Below are 18,496 nucleotides of genomic sequence, written 5' to 3' on the forward strand. Positions count from 1 at the left end.
AAAGGACCGGAGAAACTCTTGTGGTACGCCATTTTAGATGATATGGCACTCTAAATGTTATTATGTGATCAAATAAAAAAGTACACAAGTAAAAAGTCAAAATCACAGTAGAAAAATATCCGCTGACACCAGCCTGTTCTGGTCCCATTGTGCTTGTAACTATAAAGTTACAAAGGGAAACAAAGTGTCCTAATCGCACTGCACTTTAAGGCGCTACAAGAAGTCCTCTCAGGGAGACTTCACTCCCAGTACTGATGGTCTTCTAGACGGATCAGCTTCCCCATAAAAGTGAGCGAAACACAAAGGAAGTCAGTCAACCGCAGGCGTTTCCTTACCAGCAAGTCAGCAGAAATATAAGGTGTCTAGTTGAAGTCTACGAGCGGAAAGCAGCAGAAAGAACAGCTTTCCTCACAGCAAGCAAGACTATTGTCAAACTAGAAATTAACACATAAAAGTCCCCATTTCTGTTCCTGCAGGGCATGCTGCCTTCTAAGGAAGGCTTCCCATCTGGCCACCAGGCTATGGAACCACAGAACGAGTCGGAGGACAACACTTAAGCAATTCCAGGAGTCTGTGTGTGCCTAAAAATACAATCATTTTAATAAATCTGACACACTCCAGAAATCCCACACAATTCCCAGCACATTATTAAACGGCAAAGGGCTAGAATAATCTGTTAAATGAAATTTCCCTACTGAACCCAGTAGTCCCATTTTCCTTGTGGTCTTAAATCAGTGAAACTCAAGTGTTAAGCACCCAATATTTTGAGGTCCTGGGGTTTTCCAGTTTTTGAGGGCAAAAGGGTCCCTTCTGTGGGAAGCACATCAAACGAATCACATCTGGGGTCAAAAGGCCTGCAGGTGTCATTTAAGGATCTAAGCCAAGAAGGCCTTCAGGCGACCGGAAGATCATTTTCAGGTGGCCTTAGAATCCAGGCCGCAGGTCTCGTGCTCTGCATGGAACAGGAAACCCAGGCTGAAATCCTGGAACGAGCAGAGGTTGCAATACGAGGACGCCCCTTGTGGGCCGGCCATGGAAATGTGCCGCTCATTTACTTCAATGCACATTTCTAAGTGTTCTGCAAGCGCGCGGTGTAGCCAAAACTTGAGGACCTCGCGCTCTGAACGTTCTGATATAACAATAATCACTGTTACACTAATGGACTCGTCCCTCACCTAAAATTGGTCTTTATTAAAAATGTTTTTTTTTAAAAAACACACCCCCCTTCCACCCCGCGCCCCGGCACTTTCTAGTGGGGCCAAGGTGTTCCTCTAGAGACCAGGCCGCGTATTTACAGTCTGCACGACTGCGGGAATAATGACATTTGAAGCAGCAGGGGGGCCGCACAGGAGTCCGTGAAGAGGTGTCTTTGGAGAAATCAATGGCTCCCGTCTGCTGCTGGGGGTGGGGTGGGGGCTGACCTCGCCGCCGCCCGCGGGCCCGTGCGCTGGGAAACCTGCCTTTGATTAAGTGCCACTCGGGCCGCCGCCGCTGCGCTTCCCCGGCTCAATAGTGTCGTGTAAGACTTAATGAGCATCGACCCATCGGGGGCCCGGCGAGGGGGGGGGGGGGGGGGGGGCACTGCCTGCGAGATGGCGGGAAACACCAGCCTTGCTTACAGACTGTGCTTTCCACGCCTTCACATGGGAGCAACACATGGCAGCCACTACACCAGCGTTACTTACAGACTGTGGGCTTTCCACGCCTTCACATGGCAGCCTACATCAGCCTTAGACTGTGGGCTTGCCTGCCACGCCTTCACATGGGGCAACACATGGCAGCCGCTACACCAGCGCTACTTGCAGACTGTGGGCTTGCCTGCCACGCCTTCACATGGCAACACATGGCAGCCACTACACCAGCGTTACTTACAGACTGTGGGTTTGCCTGCCACGCCTCCACATGGCAACACATGGAAGCCGCTACACCAGCGTTACTTGCAGACTGTGGGCTTTCCACGCCTTCACATGGGGCAACACATGGCAGCCGCTACACCAGCGCTACTTGCAGACTGTGGGGGCATGCCTGCCACGCCTTCACATGGGAGCAACACATGGCAGCCGCTACACCAGCGCTACTTGCAGACTGTGGGCTTGCCTGCCACGCCTCCACATGGCAGCCGCTACACCAGCGTTACTTACAGACTGTGGGCTTGCCTGCCACGCCTTCACATGGGAGCAACATATGGCAGCCGCTACACCAGCGTTACTTGCAGACTGTGGGCTTGCCTGCCACGCCTTCACATGGGAGCAACTCATGGCAGCCGCTACACCAGCGTTACTTACAGACTGTGGGCTTTCCACGCCTTCACATGGGAGCAACTCATGGCAGCCGCTACACCAGCGTTACTTACAGACTGTGGGCTTTCCACGCCTTCACATGGGAGCAACACATGGCAGCCGCTACAGCAGCTTACTTACCGACTGTGGGTTTGCCTGCCACGCCTTCACATGGGAGCAACACATGGCAGCCGCTACACCAGCTTACTTGCAGACAGTGAGTTTCCACGCCTTTACATGGGAGCAATGCATGGCAGCCTACACCAGCCTTACTTGCAGACTGTGGGCTTGCCTGCCACGCCTTCACATGGCAACACATGGCAGCCGCTACAGCAGCTTACTTACAGACTGTGGGTTTGCCTGCCACTCCTTCACATGGGAGCAACACATGGCAGCCACTAGACCAGCGTTACTTACAGACTGTGGGCTTTCCTGCCAAGCCTTCACCCCACAAGACATTAACACATGGGGGGGGAGAGAGGGTACACATGGCATCTGTTACGGACGGTCTGTGGAAGCCAGAAGCTTGCAGAGAATCGGCCATCGAGATGCACAGGGTGCGGCCGCTAGAGGACCCTCCCCAGGGTTGCCCGATGACCACAGATCTGCTGCTATCCTGGTCCTTTTAGTGAGTCTTATCTTGGAGTAGAGCCTCTGGAGCAGCGGCATCTGGTCGGTGGAGAGTCCTCTCACGTGCATTCTCTGTCTGGCTGCTTGCTGGTCGCACATTTCCATATGTCAGAAGAGTTGAATTACGGACGTGTGTCTCAACATAGAAGGAGACCAGTTTAAACAGGAGCGTTCTGTGTTCCAGAACTTGACGTGCTCCAAAAGCTGGTCCTCCCTTTACCCCAATTTCCCAACTGCCCCATCGGCCTCCGCAGAGGGTCTTGCCTATCCCGTAGTTCTCTTCTCAGAGCTCCTCAGGGTAGATGGGCAGCAGGGTCCAGCCATCCAAGCTCCAGGGGATGCTGCATGACCATGGCATTCTCCAGTAAGTGCAGGTGCTGCATGACCATGGCATTCTCCAGTAAGTGCAGGGACACTGATCCAAATGGTGGCCGTCTTCCCAGTGCGAGTTCAAAGCTTGGATTTCGATCAATGTATGGAATGCATTGTCCCAGATGGTCAAGGCCAAATAATGGAACAGTGAAGGTTGACTTTCAGCTTTTGTGAACCCGGCACAGAACCCGGCCACTTTGATGAAAATCTCTGAGATAGGGCTAAAAAAAAAGAATCTGTTAAACAGTTTGCTGAATAACTACTTGAGTGGGGAGGGAAGGAACTCCCTGTGTTGAGGCGAAGAGAGCGAACCAGATGTTGCAGGACTCTGGCAACCATATTTTAAGGTCTGCTCGTATGACACAAAAAGACCGTTTTTTATAAAAGTCAAAGGTTTTTCTGTACGTTAATTCAGAGTTTTTGGTAGAAGGATCTTGCAGGCCGCACAAACGGCCTCGTTGTGGTCGAGGGGTAAGCAGCGGTTGCACCGCTTGTGCTTGTCCTTCCACGGAAATGTGCCTCTACAACGTGGGCAAAATCTAAAAGGAGACCTCTCCATAGCTAAGGACGTAATAAGTGCTAACGACCCGGAAGGAAAGGGGGGCGAAAGGAAAGGCATTCTAGAAGGATCACCGTCCGTCGAAATCCACTGCCATCCAAGATCTAGACTCGGCGGGTATGTGGAATGGCCGTCGAAAGAGGGCTAGAGGTGATACGAGTTAACAATAATTAACAAAAACGACCAAGGGTTGAGTCAATGGCAATGTCTCTTACGAGCTCTGCTTAAGGCGACTAGTATTTTGGGCGACAAAAAACTATCTGAGGGACCTCGACGCACGAGGGATTTTGGGTACAATAGCCATCACTATAGGGATAGTGTTACAGACACGCCTATGTCGACGTCCCCTTTTCGACTTTCGAAAAAACAAGATAAAATACTCTGCAGTGACCACTGGATGCCGGACTATGCACAGCATGTGAATCTAAGCAGATTAACAAACATCAGAAATGTATCTATTAGTGTTGTGTGATATTATCTGTTTGTGGTCATTTTTCACTGTGTTATTTGGTCAGAATTAGTATTTTTATACCTGATTGTCCAAGTGTGTTCCTTGACTGCATCACTGCGTGTGCTCATTGTTGACCCCCTACAAGCTCACCACCTCTTGAGACTTATCCTAGACCACTCACCTTGCTACCTTGAACTGGTTTGGCTACAGCTCCCAGAGATGCCGCCATCACAATATTAGGATGGTCTTCTATACATCTGTCCACCAGGCCAGAGTTTAGAACATCAGTCCTAACAACTACAGCACCTTGTTGAGGTCAACATAGATTTTGTATGTAAACTGTCTTACACCAAGAGTTTACAAAAAGGCAGCTCACCCAAAATGGATGACAGGCTTGACAGAGCTTCCTGACTTGGTCAATGATATCTTGGCGAGCCTTAGCCCGAGGCTCCCTTTTGGTACTATCCATGTCCAGGCACGACCATCAGAAAGCACCATCGTTAAGTGTCAGTCCTGGGGGCTGAGGCGTACCAGAAGTCAGAAGGGGACGCTGCTGTGGTAGATCTCATCGCAGACCTCACAAATTGTTAAAAATCCCTCTAGTCCTGAAGGACAAGTCCTTTAGTTTACATATTCGACCCAAGAGAAATTAACTTGTGACAGGTGACAACACATTTACCAGTGCTTTCTGTAACATGGTGCATGTCACCATAAGCATGATTCATATATGGTGACATGCTGCCACCTAAAGGCCAGTCATGCACCTTGGAACCTTTATTTGCCATTTACTTGTTTGCAGTAAAAGTCAAATAAAAGTTTCCAACACCACCATACTCGCAGGCAAGGTCAAGTGCCATGCAAATGGTACTCGCCCTTCATAAAATCTCCTAGCCAATGCAAGTGTGCTAGTAGATTCTGCGAGCCCGGGTCCCTCTGCAATAGTCAGTTTATGACGAGGACATTGGTTAATAATTACACTGCTCTTCTGTTGCTACACGTGCTTGCCTTGGAAGCAAGACGACACAGAGCAACACAGGTTAGACCCCGAGTCCGCGCTTAGAAACCTCTGGGTATTAAGCGTGTTATAAATAACCTATGATATTATCATATCATAGGTACACTGTTGACAATTGCTACCCTTTACGGGGAAAGGTAGCTTGGAGGTGTCTTGGATTGCATTAAAGTGAAGCACGTAAAAGAATGGATCTATTAAGCGACCAAACAAAGAAAAAGGAGGTTACGGAGAAATCAAAATCCTTAAGATTCATTACAATTTATAACACAGAAGCGAGCAAGCTAAGACAGATCCTTAACAAACATTGGAATATTCTGACAACAGATGAAGATCTCAAACCATTTCTACCAACAACTCCATGCCTTACGTTCAGGAGAGCGCCTAATCTTAAAAACAAACTTTGCCCTTCACACTTCTCTGAACACAAGAAACAGAAAGGTTTACAACAACTATGGACTGGAGATAAGCTAAAAGGGTTCTACAAGTGCGGCACATGCAAGATGTGCAACTATGCCATCAATAGACTAAAAGAGTGCACCAAAGCCAATGGCATGCACGAAAACCTACATAGGTAGTACAATCAGACCTATTAAAACAAGAATTTCTGAACATATAAGAACAATCAAATTACAGGATACACGTTACCCATTGAGTAAACATTTTTTGGACAATCACAAAACAGCAGATATCGATATGATTAGATTTTATGGAATTGAACAAATCAACAGTCATGAGAGAGGAGGAAATAGAGAAAAGCAATTACGAAAACGTGAAGCATTTTGGATATTCTCCATGGACAGTATCAATGGGGGTCTCAACGCGGACCATGACTTGCACCATTTTTTGTAATATTTTATTGTATCTATGTCTTATGTGACTGTGTCATCTGCAATGTATCTCCTCCTATTTCTGAAACAAGATTTAATCTATTTGACCTCAGACCTTACCAAAGGTTACTTTAATTAATAACTTCACTTTTTGGAAAATAGGCATCGAAAGACGAATATCGAGCAAAAGGCTCGAGTCTAGAGAATTTAACTTCCAGACTCCATGAGCAACATTAATAACACAAGTTCCTTAAAAACTCATTTCCAGTCTAATGTAAACAATTGTTCATCTTATTAGACTGAATTGATCGCCCGCTTTAACTTAATATCAAAACATGATTACATAAGCGTGATTTTTATAACAAATTTTTATGGCAGTTATGCAAAAAATTTTGAAATATTGGAACTATTATGTTCCCAGTAAATTTACGATTATCATCAGAATCGTCAATCTACATGAATGTGGAAACAAAAGAGGGAATTCACCTATCAAAAGAACTATTCGCATAAGTAACTTTGGAGTAAACATGACTCCAAGATGGCGCCCCCACATCTATATGGCCAGTAGATGAGGAGTTATGCCATCACGATGCCATAGCATCTAATCCAAAATGGCATCTATCGCCCTAACGCGTGTCGTCATCACGCTCAAAACGTGTGACGTCAGCACGCTGTTTTTCAACGTATAAAAAGCGGGCAATTTTTCACAGTCAGTAGCAGCCTGGGATCCAGACCAGAACTACATGCAATTCAAGAGCCAAAAACCAAGAGGTAAGACCAGGAAGCCCTGAGTCTATAAAAGTAGACTTATCTTTTAACAAAAAACAGCCACATTTTAAACTGGGTGGTTTAATTTAAGAAAGTTTGTTCCATGCAACTTTCTAAACAAAATAACTTTGTCCTTATTTGTAGGGACTGCATATAAAGGAATATTAGAAGTAAAGACTTCAGCACCCTTACTGAAACAATAGAATTTAACCAAAAACAGCACAAGAAACTTATTTTTTGCCAAAAAAAGAAGGATTCTAGAAACAAGTTGAACGAAAAGTAAGCTCTCTTCTTTTGCATTTAAAAAATTAATTTGGGCTAAACATTCTGCAAATGAAATCTTTAATAACACTTGAGATCAATGTATCTGGTATATATGAAAGGACCTTTTATAATAACTATAGATAACAAATTTATGAACATATGAGATGAATCATAATCTCCAACACATGATTTAAATGTATTTCTTTGTTTCTTTTTCTTTCATTCTTGTTCGCTCAATTGTATTTCAAATATGAAGCTTACCTCCTGATGAGCCACTGTAAAAGCAGGTGGTGAAACACGTGTAGAGGACATAAAGCAAAGCACAAACTGAATAAAATTTACATTGGAGCGCCAGTCACCATAGTGTTTTGGATTTTCTTTTGGTAACTGTTTATTCACTGCACTGCTTAGGCTGCCACTCCCCACTGGAGGTTGTACTTACGCTTTCTCTTCTTAGCACTTCATCCTGAGCACTTCTCCATGAACATTACAGCTCCTATCCCTTACTCCTCTCCGCCCAGCATTAGCACGTTCTGAACACTCACGAGCCATAGTAGGTCTGCCTCGCCTCCCTATTATTCTGATTTGTTGTATTTCTGAATTCAATGATTAATCGTTGTTGTAATTCATAGTCTACCTTCCCCTGTCCCCCACCCTGTTGCTCTGTGGGCACTTTAAAACAGTTCTGCTAATTGTATAAGCACCTAACAAGTGACCAATAAAATAAAATAAAAATATTTGGCTCAGAACTCCCTTTCACCTCTTGCGGGTACAGAAACCCTGGTGAGACAAAGCCAAGCATGTTTTATCCCACAGGTGTACATTGAGCTGAAAACAAACCTTGAAAGGACCAGAGGAGACCCCAATCAAGAGATCCAGAAACCCCAGGAGAAGTTACAGCCGAACAGGAAGACCCCCAATGTGCGCTAGAAGGAATGTGGAGGAATTCTCCTCCAAAGATTCTCAACCCCAGACTAGAAAGACGTCTGAGAGTGATTATCAGGAATAAGGGTCCACAACAGGACAGGGAGGTAAGTACTCACTTTGGACATTTCGGCCAGTTACAGCATGGCTAAACACCTGAGTCGATTACAGTCGTCTGCACTAGGGGCAGTTCATAGGACCTGGTGCCCAGGAGCATGCATCTGAGCCAGCGATGATCCCACCCCACATGACCAAGGAGAATAGCGGCATTCCCAGGACCTGCAAGCTAGGAGTGAAAGGTCCAGCAAGGAAGACTCTGGGAAGACTTAGGAAGGCAGATCCCTACGGCTAGGTGGAACATATCGAGGGTCAGCCAAGTATGAAAAGGATTCCAGGCAGGAGGCAGCAAGGTAGCCCTCTGGGTGAAATGAGCAGGGATCCTAGCTCCTGCCCCAACTAATGCCTTCTTGCCCTGTCCCAGCAGGCCACGGAGCACAGCACATTAGCATGGTAGAGTGAGCTTTGAGGCCTTTCTCAACCCGCCATCCAGCATGCTAAGCAAGGAAAAATGGGGGACTGTGGCCCAACACTTCAAGTAGCCCTTTCTATGATCCATGGGTTCTTGCCTCACACACTCCTTAGCTTGTACTTCTGGAAATGTACTGTAGTTTACAGACTGCCCCTTGCCCCTCATCTGCCAACTTGCAGAAGCTCGTTTTCTTGCACACTGGATACAATGCATCGATGAGGGATTGGCTGGGGCACTGTGAGATAGTGAAATGGGACCTGTTTGGAAGAGGCCAGCGGTGGGTGTGTAGGGTTGCAGGATGATGTGCCTTGTAAGGCTTACTCCTCCATTCCCCTCACCAACAGTCGCCCCTCAAGATCTCCTACCACCTTACACGACACACACAAATCCCCCAGACAGCCACCACAGGCGTAGCCGTAACGACATCAACTCGAAGATGGAATACAAACTGGGAGCAGCGATCCAGACCATTCTCAATCCCAAAGGGAGTCCGTCAGGGCTGCGCTTTGGCCCCGGAATTGTTCTGCATATTTTTCAATGGAGTGATAAACCAAATGTTGGCAACACCCACTGACGCCACTACTGTGTGGGGACAGACATACCCAATTCTATTGTTTGCGGATGACACAGCATTAAATCGCCTTGTCAACTATGGACCTAAAAAGGCAATTTACCCTTTTTGATAAATTGTGTGCAGAAAATGGTCTGAAGATAAATAAACAAAAAAATAAAACTATGGTATTTGGGGGGAGCAGAAGGAAAATTCGAGGCTGCTCATCGGTCAGACTGGTGCGCTAGTGAGCAGGTCAAATGTGATGATTATCAGGGATTAGGAATGGCCGAGAAAGGGTTGGGAGAGCCAGATTGAGAAGGCAGAGACAGTCCGCACCAGATCAAGTAATGCCAGTGCAGAGCGTGAGAGAAAAAGAGTGGGTAGCGCTGCAAGTGTAACAGAGGTATACAGGATACAAAGATGGCAGGCAGCGCTATACGGGTAAGAATTAGGAGATGTGCAAATACTACTACTTTTTTAAAGAGAATCCCGGGTCTACCAGTAGCCGCAACCACAATACTTTCCATATGAAAGTAGGGCTTCAGGACATTCTCATAGTATAGGCAGTATGGAAATGTATTTCTAGAGCCCGGTTCACAAGGCAGAAAGCCAGGGTCCTTAGTTGCATGGTACAGTCAATTAGGACTTGAAGATGTAAAGAAATGACTTCCTTGACTTCTAAAGATCATTTTAAGTTAACAAGTATGTGATCTCCATTCAGCTATTTGGGAAAATTAAAATAATTGTATTTAGTACATCTGAATTAATAGCCAATTACATTTTTTATGAAACGGGTAACTGAATCCAATTGTAATTATCGATTGAATGTGTACATTTATTATTGTTTTCTTTAATGGTGCTCTGATGATTGAAGTATTTGACTGATTGATTGACATGAACTCTAACCGGGGCATGTCGAATCTCCCCTCTTTGGCCCTTTCGCACTCTCCCACATCAGCGGCTAATTAGACCCAAAGTGCTGTAGACCATCAGATCTTGGGCTCTTCCCTGTGGAGAATACACTCCCAAGTTTCCTCCACCCCACCCGTAGACCGCACATTAGCACTCAGGATCCACGTACTTTCGACCTGCATCCATCAACACCACAGGTTTCCCAACTGCCTTTCCCACTGTCCCACTAAAGAACCCAACCACCTTTTTTTACAAAGCTAAGGTCAGCGAGGCCACCAATTGTGGGAGACGGGCGCTATTCAAGACCGCATTCATTACAGAATACCTATACAAAAGTCAAAACATTTACCTTTGTTATTACTTCTTTTTAACAGGACTCAGTGCAAGGGTCAGGTGCAAGAGCACGTGTGTTATTTTAATTTCATTGGGAACTCATTTCCATGCGCAATTAGGGCATTCAATCTCAGAAGACTGATTAACAATAACACTGGCAGGCCGTATACAACACAAACTTTGAATTTTCTCCATGATAGAATCCAAGGGATAGACATTTCGAAGAACCCAATGATACGTACAGGAGGACATGTGTTGAATGAATCCAGCAGATCTAAAACTGTGCATTAATTTGCATGTCACTGCACATTATTAAATGTGCATGTGTTCTGCATGTAAAGTATAGCAGAACACTAAACCGTGGACAGTTGCCCTTGGGTTTACACTAATTATAATACGTTCCCCGCCCCCCACCCCAAAGGCCCTGCAACCCATAAAATAAAGTTAAGTCACACAACACAAATCAGTCCTGTGGTTTCTGAGCCTCAACACAATGCTCTGCATGATTTTTATAATGTCTTAAACTAGTCAACTCTACTAGTAATTGAATATTCCCCTAATTCTAATGACTATTTGCATGCAATGTAAAGCCCTTTTTATTTTCATGTTAGCACAGACTACAGTCTTCTAAAGGGCCTTCCACCCCACATCACTTCCAAGCCACAACAATAGCACTAGGCACTATACCAATATCAACTAACAAAGAAAATGACTTGCACCGCTGGTGAAGCCAAAACTAAAGTACATCTGACAGCAGCCTACTCCCTCGCCCTAGGGCGAAAATTGGGTGCCTAAGAGACGACTCAATCCCATATAAGTTGGATAAATTAAAATGTGCTGTAATGGCAAGAATACTCCGGTTTATAGTCTTTCTGTCGAAAAACATCCATCGGAAATGAAATTCATCAAATTAAAAGCACTGAAAATAAATGCATCAAAATTCTATCTATTCCGTTAAAATGTGCATATCCATTGAAAAATGCCCATCGAATGTATGAATACATTCGATGGAAGTATGTGAAACGCTTTAGCGTTACATGGAGCTGTCCAGTGTTGAAATCTGTAAAGTATTTTGGCCCTGGCCAGCTTCATGTACCATTTTAGTGTGTATTATTTATTGGGGGGGGATCCCCCCTCAGCCCCCAAGGGCACCCCGACCTAACCTTAACCCTCGAAATCCAACAAAATGTATAAAATGAAAGTGCATGGATAGACCCGATACCGAATACTCCAGGGTAAGTCTCCCTGCTCATCAAAAATAGATCAGCGATGAGAGAGGAGGAGAAAATAAAAGTGACTGAAATAAAGAGTGAACGAGAAAAAGAGGGAGAAAGATGAGAAATTGCCTATACTCTCTGTTGGTACTTTTTATGAGCCCCCTGAACCTTTTGCAGTATTTTAGTGGCCTCACTATGGATGTGCCTCTTTCCATGTGTGCCCTCCTGGTAGTCCAGGGTTGTGGGGGGAGGGGCATACTGGGAAGGGGCCGTTGATACTGATATTTTATTTGTATCGCGCTCGTACACAGGTGTTTCAGAGCACGACAAGGCAAGAGAAGGGGACAGGGGAGAACTAAACAGTGATTTTACTAGGCTTAGTGACATTGAGAACACGCAAGTGCATGGGAGAGGGGCAGGGGGAGGGGAAAAGTGCATGGAAGCGGAAAGTGCGGAGCAAAGGAGAAACAGATAAATAATAATAAAAGCAACAAAAGTGGTAGTGCAGCCAGCAAGTGGCAAGTGCTGGGTTTAAGGCAGCAGACAGGGTAGGTCTGATAAGTGCAGGAAGAAAAAGGGGTGGGGGGACTGTATGGGTACACATGTAGACCCCAGTGCAAGGGGTGCCCGGAGGAAGTGCGGGAGGGTGGCAGGATGAGCAGGTACCTGGGCCTGGAGGACAGAGGGGGGCCAGGTGCACGGTGCCAAAAGAGAACAGATCAGCAGGGGAGAGGTGGAGCGAAGGCAGAAGAAAAGATGAAGGTCTAGCGGTGCTTGAGGTTCTTTTAGAGTGGCAGGAAGGCTGTTCCAGAGGGAGGCTCCAGCCAAACACAGAGATCTAACCCCCAGCTCATTTCTTTGAAAAACGACTGACCTTGAGGGAGTTGGAGATAGAGGAGACAAGAGCTTGAGAGGGGAGGTATTTGCGGTGGGAATTGCTGAAGGTATTTTGAACCCAGGCCCCAGAAAGCCTTGTGGAAATTGCAGAGGGGTTTGAATTGAATCCTTGCATCCACTGGGAGCCAATGGAGAGATTTCAGAGCTAGAGAGATATAATCCCAGGGTTTGAGGCCAAGGACAAGTCTCGCAGTTCTGTTCTGGATAAGTTGCATAGGGTGGAGAGTCGAGGCAGGTAGATTTGGAAAGAGGCTGTTACAATAGTCCAACCCAAGCCCGTTGATACCCGGGTAAGAGTAATGTTACTGCTTCTCCAGCGTAACCAATCAAACTAGTCAGGCTCCCCTCGGTACGTGCTGGACGTCATAGGACTTTGAACACTTGTATGGCCCTTTGGTCACATTCTCAGAAAGACTCTATTCTCTATTAAGGTGAATCACGATTGAATCTAGTTTTCTCCTCTAGTAAAAAGATCTAGGTCCATCTTGATGAATACAGTCTGTCACCCTTCCCACTGTGTGTGTCTATTGTGTGCATTGACAATACCTGTTACAGCATCCAGCTCACAAGCGTTTGCCTTGGCTGCTCTGCCACCCTGCCAATACTCCAAGGAACACCCTGCATACAGAAGGCAAAGCTGGGCACTGCAGGTACAGTAGAAGCAATGAGTGGGGGACAGCAGCTACAGTAGAAGCAATGAGTGGGGGACTGCAGGCACAGTAGAAGCAATGAGTGGGGGCACTGCAGGTACAGTAGAAGCAATGAGTGAGGGCCTGCAGCTACAGTAGAAGCAATGAGTGGGGGACTGCAGGCACAGTAGAAGCAATGAGTGGAGGGCCTGCAGGTACAGTAGAAGCAATGAGTGGGGGACTGCAGGCACAGTAGAAGCAATGAGTGGAGGGACCGCAGGTACAGTAGAAGCAATGAGTGGGGGTACTGCAGGTACAGTAGAAGCAATGAGCGGGGGGACTGCAGGCACAGTAGAAGCAAAGAGTGGGGGGGGGCCTGCAGGCATACAAGAAGCAAGGAGTGGGGGGGGGCCTGCAGGTACAGTAGAAGCAATGAGTGGCGGGACTGCAGGTACAGTAGAAGCAATGAGTAGGGGGCAGCAGGTACAGTAGAAGCAATGAGTAGGGGGCAGCAGGTACAGTAGAAGCAATGAGCGGGGGGACTGCAGGCACAGTAGAAGCAATGAGTGGGGGTACTGCAGGTACAGTAGAAGCAATGAGTGGGGCCACTGCAGGTACAGTAGAAGCAATGAGCGGGGGGACTGCAGGTACAGTAGAAGCAATGAGCGGGGGGACTGCAGGCACAGTAGAAGCAAAGAGTGGGGGGGGGCCTGCAGGCATACAAGAAGCAAGGAGTGGGGGGGGGCCTGCAGGTACAGTAGAAGCAATGAGTGGCGGGACTGCAGGTACAGTAGAAGCAATGAGTAGGGGGCAGCAGGTACAGTAGAAGCAATGAGTAGGGGGCAGCAGGTACAGTAGAAGCAATGAGCGGGGGGACTGCAGGCACAGTAGAAGCAATGAGTGGGGGTACTGCAGGTACAGTAGAAGCAATGAGTGGGGCCACTGCAGGTACAGTAGAAGCAATGAGCGGGGGGACTGCAGGTACAGTAGAAGCAATGAGCGGGGGGACTGCAGGTACAGTAGAAGCAATGAGTGGGGCCACTGCAGGTACAGGAGAAGCAATGAGTGGGGGACAGCAGGTACAGTAGAAGCAATGAGTGGGGGGGGCTGCAGGTACAGTAGTAGCAATGAGTGGGGGGCTGCAGTTACAGTAGAAGCATGAGTGGGGCGGCTGCAGGAACAGCAGAAGCAATGAGCGGGGGGACAGCAGGTACAGGAGAAGCAATGAGTGGGGGGCTGCAGGTACAGTAGTAGAAGCAATGAGTGGGGGACTGCAGGCACAGGAGAAGCAATGAGTGGGGGCACTGCAGGTACAGCAGAAGCAATGAGTGGGGGGCCTGCAGGTACAGCAGAAGCAATGAGTGGGGGGCCTGCAGGCACAGTAGAAGCAATGAGTGGGGGCACTGCAAGTACAGGAGAAGCAATGAATGGGGGGACTGCAGGTACTGCAGAAGCAATGAGTGGGGGCACTGCAGGTACAGGAGAAGCAATGAGTGGGGGGACTACAGATACAGGAGAAGCAATGAGTGGGGGCACTGCAGGTACAGTAGAAGCAATGAGTGGGGGGGCTGCAGGTACAGTAGAAGCAATGAGTGGGGGCCCTGCAGGTACAGTAGAAGCAATGAGTGGGGGGACTGCAGGTACAGTAGAAGCAATGAGTGGGGGGACTGCAGGTACAGGAGAAGCAAGGAGTGGGGGGACAGCAGCTACAGTAGAAGCAGCGAGTGGGGGACTGCAGGCACAGTACAAGCAATGAGTGGGGGCACTGCAGGTACAGTAGAAGCAATGAGTGGAGGGCCTGCAGCTACAGTAGAAGCAATGAGTGGGGGACTGCAGGCACAGTAGAAGCAATGAGTGGAGGGCCTGCAGGTACAGTAGAAGCAATGAGTGGGGGTACTGCAGGCACAATAGAAGCAATGAGCGGGGGGACTGCAGGCACAATAGAAGCAATGAGCGGGGGGACTGCAGGCACAATAGAAGCAAAGAGTGGAGGGGGCCTGCAGACATACTAGAAGCAATGAGTGGGGCCACTGCAGGTACAGTAGAAGCAATGAGTGGGGCCACTGCAGGTACAGGAGAAGCAATGAGTGGGGCCACTGCAGGTACAGGAGAAGCAATGCGTGGGGGGGCAGCAGGTACAGGAGAAGCAATGCGTGGGGGGGCTGCAGGTACAGTAGAAGCAATGAGTGGCGGGACTGCAGGTACAGGAGAAGCAATGAGTGGGGGCACTGCAGGTACAGTAGAAGGAATGAGCGGGGGCACTGCAGGTACAGTAGAAGCAATGAGTGGGGGGACAGCAGGTACAGTAGAAGCAATGAATGGGGGGACTGCAGGTACTGCAGAAGCAATGAGTGGGGGGACTGCAGGTACAGCAGAAGCAATGAGTGGGGGGGCTTGCAGGTACAGCAGAAGCAATGAGTGGGGCACTGCAGGTACAGGAGAAGCAATGAGTAGGGGGCAGCAGGTACAGCAGAAGCAATGAGTGGGGGGGCTGCAGGTACAGTAGAAGCAATGAGCGGGGGCTGCAGGCACAGGAGAAGCAATGAGTGGGGAGCTGCAGGTACAGTAGAGGCAATGAGTGGGGGGGCTGCAGGTACAGTAGAAGCAATGAGTGGGGGTACTGCAGGTACAGTAGAAGCAATGAGTGGGGGACTGCAGGTACTGCAGAAGCAATGAGTGGGGGGCAGCAGGTACAGCAGAAGTAATGAGTGGGGGGAGTGAAGGTACAGGAGAAGCAGTGAGTGGGGGGCTTGCAGGTACAGCAGAAGCAATGAGTGAGGGGACTCCAGGTACAGGAGAAGCAATGAGTAGGGGGCAGCAGGTACAGTAGAAGCAATGAGTGGGGGGACAGCAGGTACAGTAGAAGCAATGAGTGGGGGGACAGCAGGTACAGTAGAAGCAATGAGTGGGGGGACAGCAGGTACAGTAGAAGCAATGAGTGGGGTGACTGCAGGTACAGTAGAAGCAATGAGTGGGGGGCAGCAGGTATGGTAGAAGCAATGAGTGGGGGAACTGCAGGAACAGTAGAAGCAATGAGGGGGGGACAGCAGGTACAGTAGAAGCAATGAGTGGGGGACCTGCAGATACAGTAGAAGCAATGAGTGGGGAACAGCAGGTATATTAGAAGCAAGGAGTGGGGACAGCAGGTACAGTAGAAGGAATGAGTGGGGTGACTGCAGGTACAGTAGAAGCAATGAGTGGGGAGACTGCAGGTACAGTAGAAGCAATGAGTGGGGAGACTGCAGGTACAGTAGAAGCAAAGAAAACTGCAGGTACAGTAGAAGCATTGAGTGGGGGGCAGCAGGTACGGTAGAAGCAATGAGTGGGGGAACTGCAGGTACAGGAGAAGCAATGAGCGGGGGCTGCAGGCACAGGAGAAGCAATGAGCGGGGGCTGCAGGCACAGGAGAAGCAATGAGTGGGGAGCTGCAGGTACAGTAGAGGCAATGAGTGGGGGGGCTGCAGGTACAGTAGAAGCAATGAGTGGGGGACTGCAGGTACTGCAGAAGCAATGAGTGGGGGGCAGCAGGTACAGCAGAAGTAATGAGTGGGGGGAGTGAAGGTACAGGAGAAGCAGTGAGTGGGGGGCTTGCAGGTACAGCAGAAGCAATGAGTGAGGGGACTCCAGGTACAGGAGAAGCAATGAGTAGGGGGCAGCAGGTACAGTAGAAGCAATGAGTGGGGGGACAGCAGGTACAGTAGAAGCAATGAGTGGGGGGACAGCAGGTACAGTAGAAGCAATGAGTGGGGTGACTGCAGGTACAGTAGAAGCAATGAGTGGGGGGCAGCAGGTATGGTAGAAGCAATGAGTGGGGGAACTGCAGGAACAGTAGAAGCAATGAGGGGGGGGACAGCAGGTACAGTAGAAGCAATGAGTGGGGGACCTGCAGATACAGTAGAAGCAATGAGTGGGGAACAGCAGGTATATTAGAAGCAAGGAGTGGGGACAGCAGGTACAGTAGAAGCAATGAGTGGGGAGACTGCAGGTACAGTAGAAGCAAAGAAAACTGCAGGTACAGTAGAAGCATTGAGTGGGGGGCAGCAGGTACGGTAGAAGCAATGAGTGGGGGAACTGCAGGTACAGTAGAAGCAATGAGTGGGGGGCAGCAGGTACGGTAGAAGCAATGAGAGGGGGCACTGCAGGTACAGTAGAAGCAATGAGAGGGGGCACTGCAGGTACAGTAGAAGCAGTGAGTGGGAGTATGGCGGCTTGGAAACATCGACAGGAGAGGGCAGCGTACAGCGGATTTACAGGGAGTCACAGAAATGGAAATGAATCTCACCTGTAATATGTGCTTGCTTTTATCTTTGCCAGAACTGCAGAGAGAAAACAAGGTTTATTTTATAGTAGACATTAAGTCCTGATCCAAAAATGATTATTTCGCACTTTCAGTAGGCATTTACATTTATTTATATCACAATTGCATTTCTTTTTGGATATCATGCAAAGAAATAAAACCCTGAAAGATATTGCAAGTTCAGGGTAGTTGACCAATGGTCGTTGCTGTTTCAACTCCAAAGATAGAACAATATACCAGCCCTCATCAGAGTGGTGTGCAAGTTTCTACCACTCTGCTCCTTCAGAGCCTTATAGACGTTCCTCACTTATGCCTTCACCCCTGCTCAAGGTCCCCATATCCCCCCTACTCCTTTCAGTTAGGCCGACTAGCTTGCACAGCTGAGCCCTGCACAAATGATGCACTTTAATTCAAATCCGTCATTGGTACGTGCATTGTCTCCATATATTCATTTTTACTTGAAGGTTATGCCTTTGAAGGGTCATTTATTTGTACTGTAGCTTGAAGTGAATTAACCTTGACACTCTGTGACAAAGTCCACTGACCATGAGCCATCCTCCAGCTCCTTCTCCCCCACACCCCTGAAACACGCTATCCTTTTACGAACCAAAAGGGCTCCCTGGCAAATCCCCTACAACTAGAGACCCTGGGAATCTATTGCCAAGCAGGATATCATGTTCATGAAGCACAATACTAGCAACCCAGTCCCTTTAACTGACCCGAATGGGAAGGGGTCTTTAGATGCTGTAAGGAAGACATGGTATCAGGAATAGACAGACACAAGTGATCACAGTTCAAGGGTGTGTAAGGAAGGCCTGGTATCAAGAATAGACAGACACAAGTGATCACAGTTCAATGTGTGTAAGGAAGGCCTGGTATCAATAATAGACAGACACACGTGATCACAGTTCAAGGGTGTGTAAGGAAGACATGGTATCAGGAATAGACAGACACAAGTGATCACAGTTCAAGGGTGTGTAAGGAAGGCCTGGTATCAAGAATAGACAGACACAAGTGATCACAGTTCAAGGGTGTGTAAG

General features: G+C 48.0%; 1 protein-coding gene across 3 annotated transcripts in view; it reads right to left on the reverse strand.

The window, feature by feature from the left end:
• The window catches only part of PCGF1 (polycomb group ring finger 1), a 253,872-nt gene that overhangs the window by 97,637 nt on the left and 137,739 nt on the right, over positions 1-18,496 (reverse strand). For all 3 annotated transcript variants that reach the window (XM_069632496.1, XM_069632495.1, XM_069632497.1), the window contains exon 6: positions 17,442-17,475. In XM_069632496.1, coding sequence (XP_069488597.1) covers positions 17,442-17,475 — 34 coding nt within the window. The remainder of the gene's footprint in view (positions 1-17,441; positions 17,476-18,496) is intronic.

The sequence above is a fragment of the Ambystoma mexicanum genome, chromosome 6q, assembly GCF_040938575.1.
Source record: "Ambystoma mexicanum isolate Mex_15411 chromosome 6q, UKY_AmexF1_1, whole genome shotgun sequence".
In the NCBI taxonomy this organism is placed as follows: Eukaryota; Metazoa; Chordata; class Amphibia; order Caudata; family Ambystomatidae; genus Ambystoma; species Ambystoma mexicanum.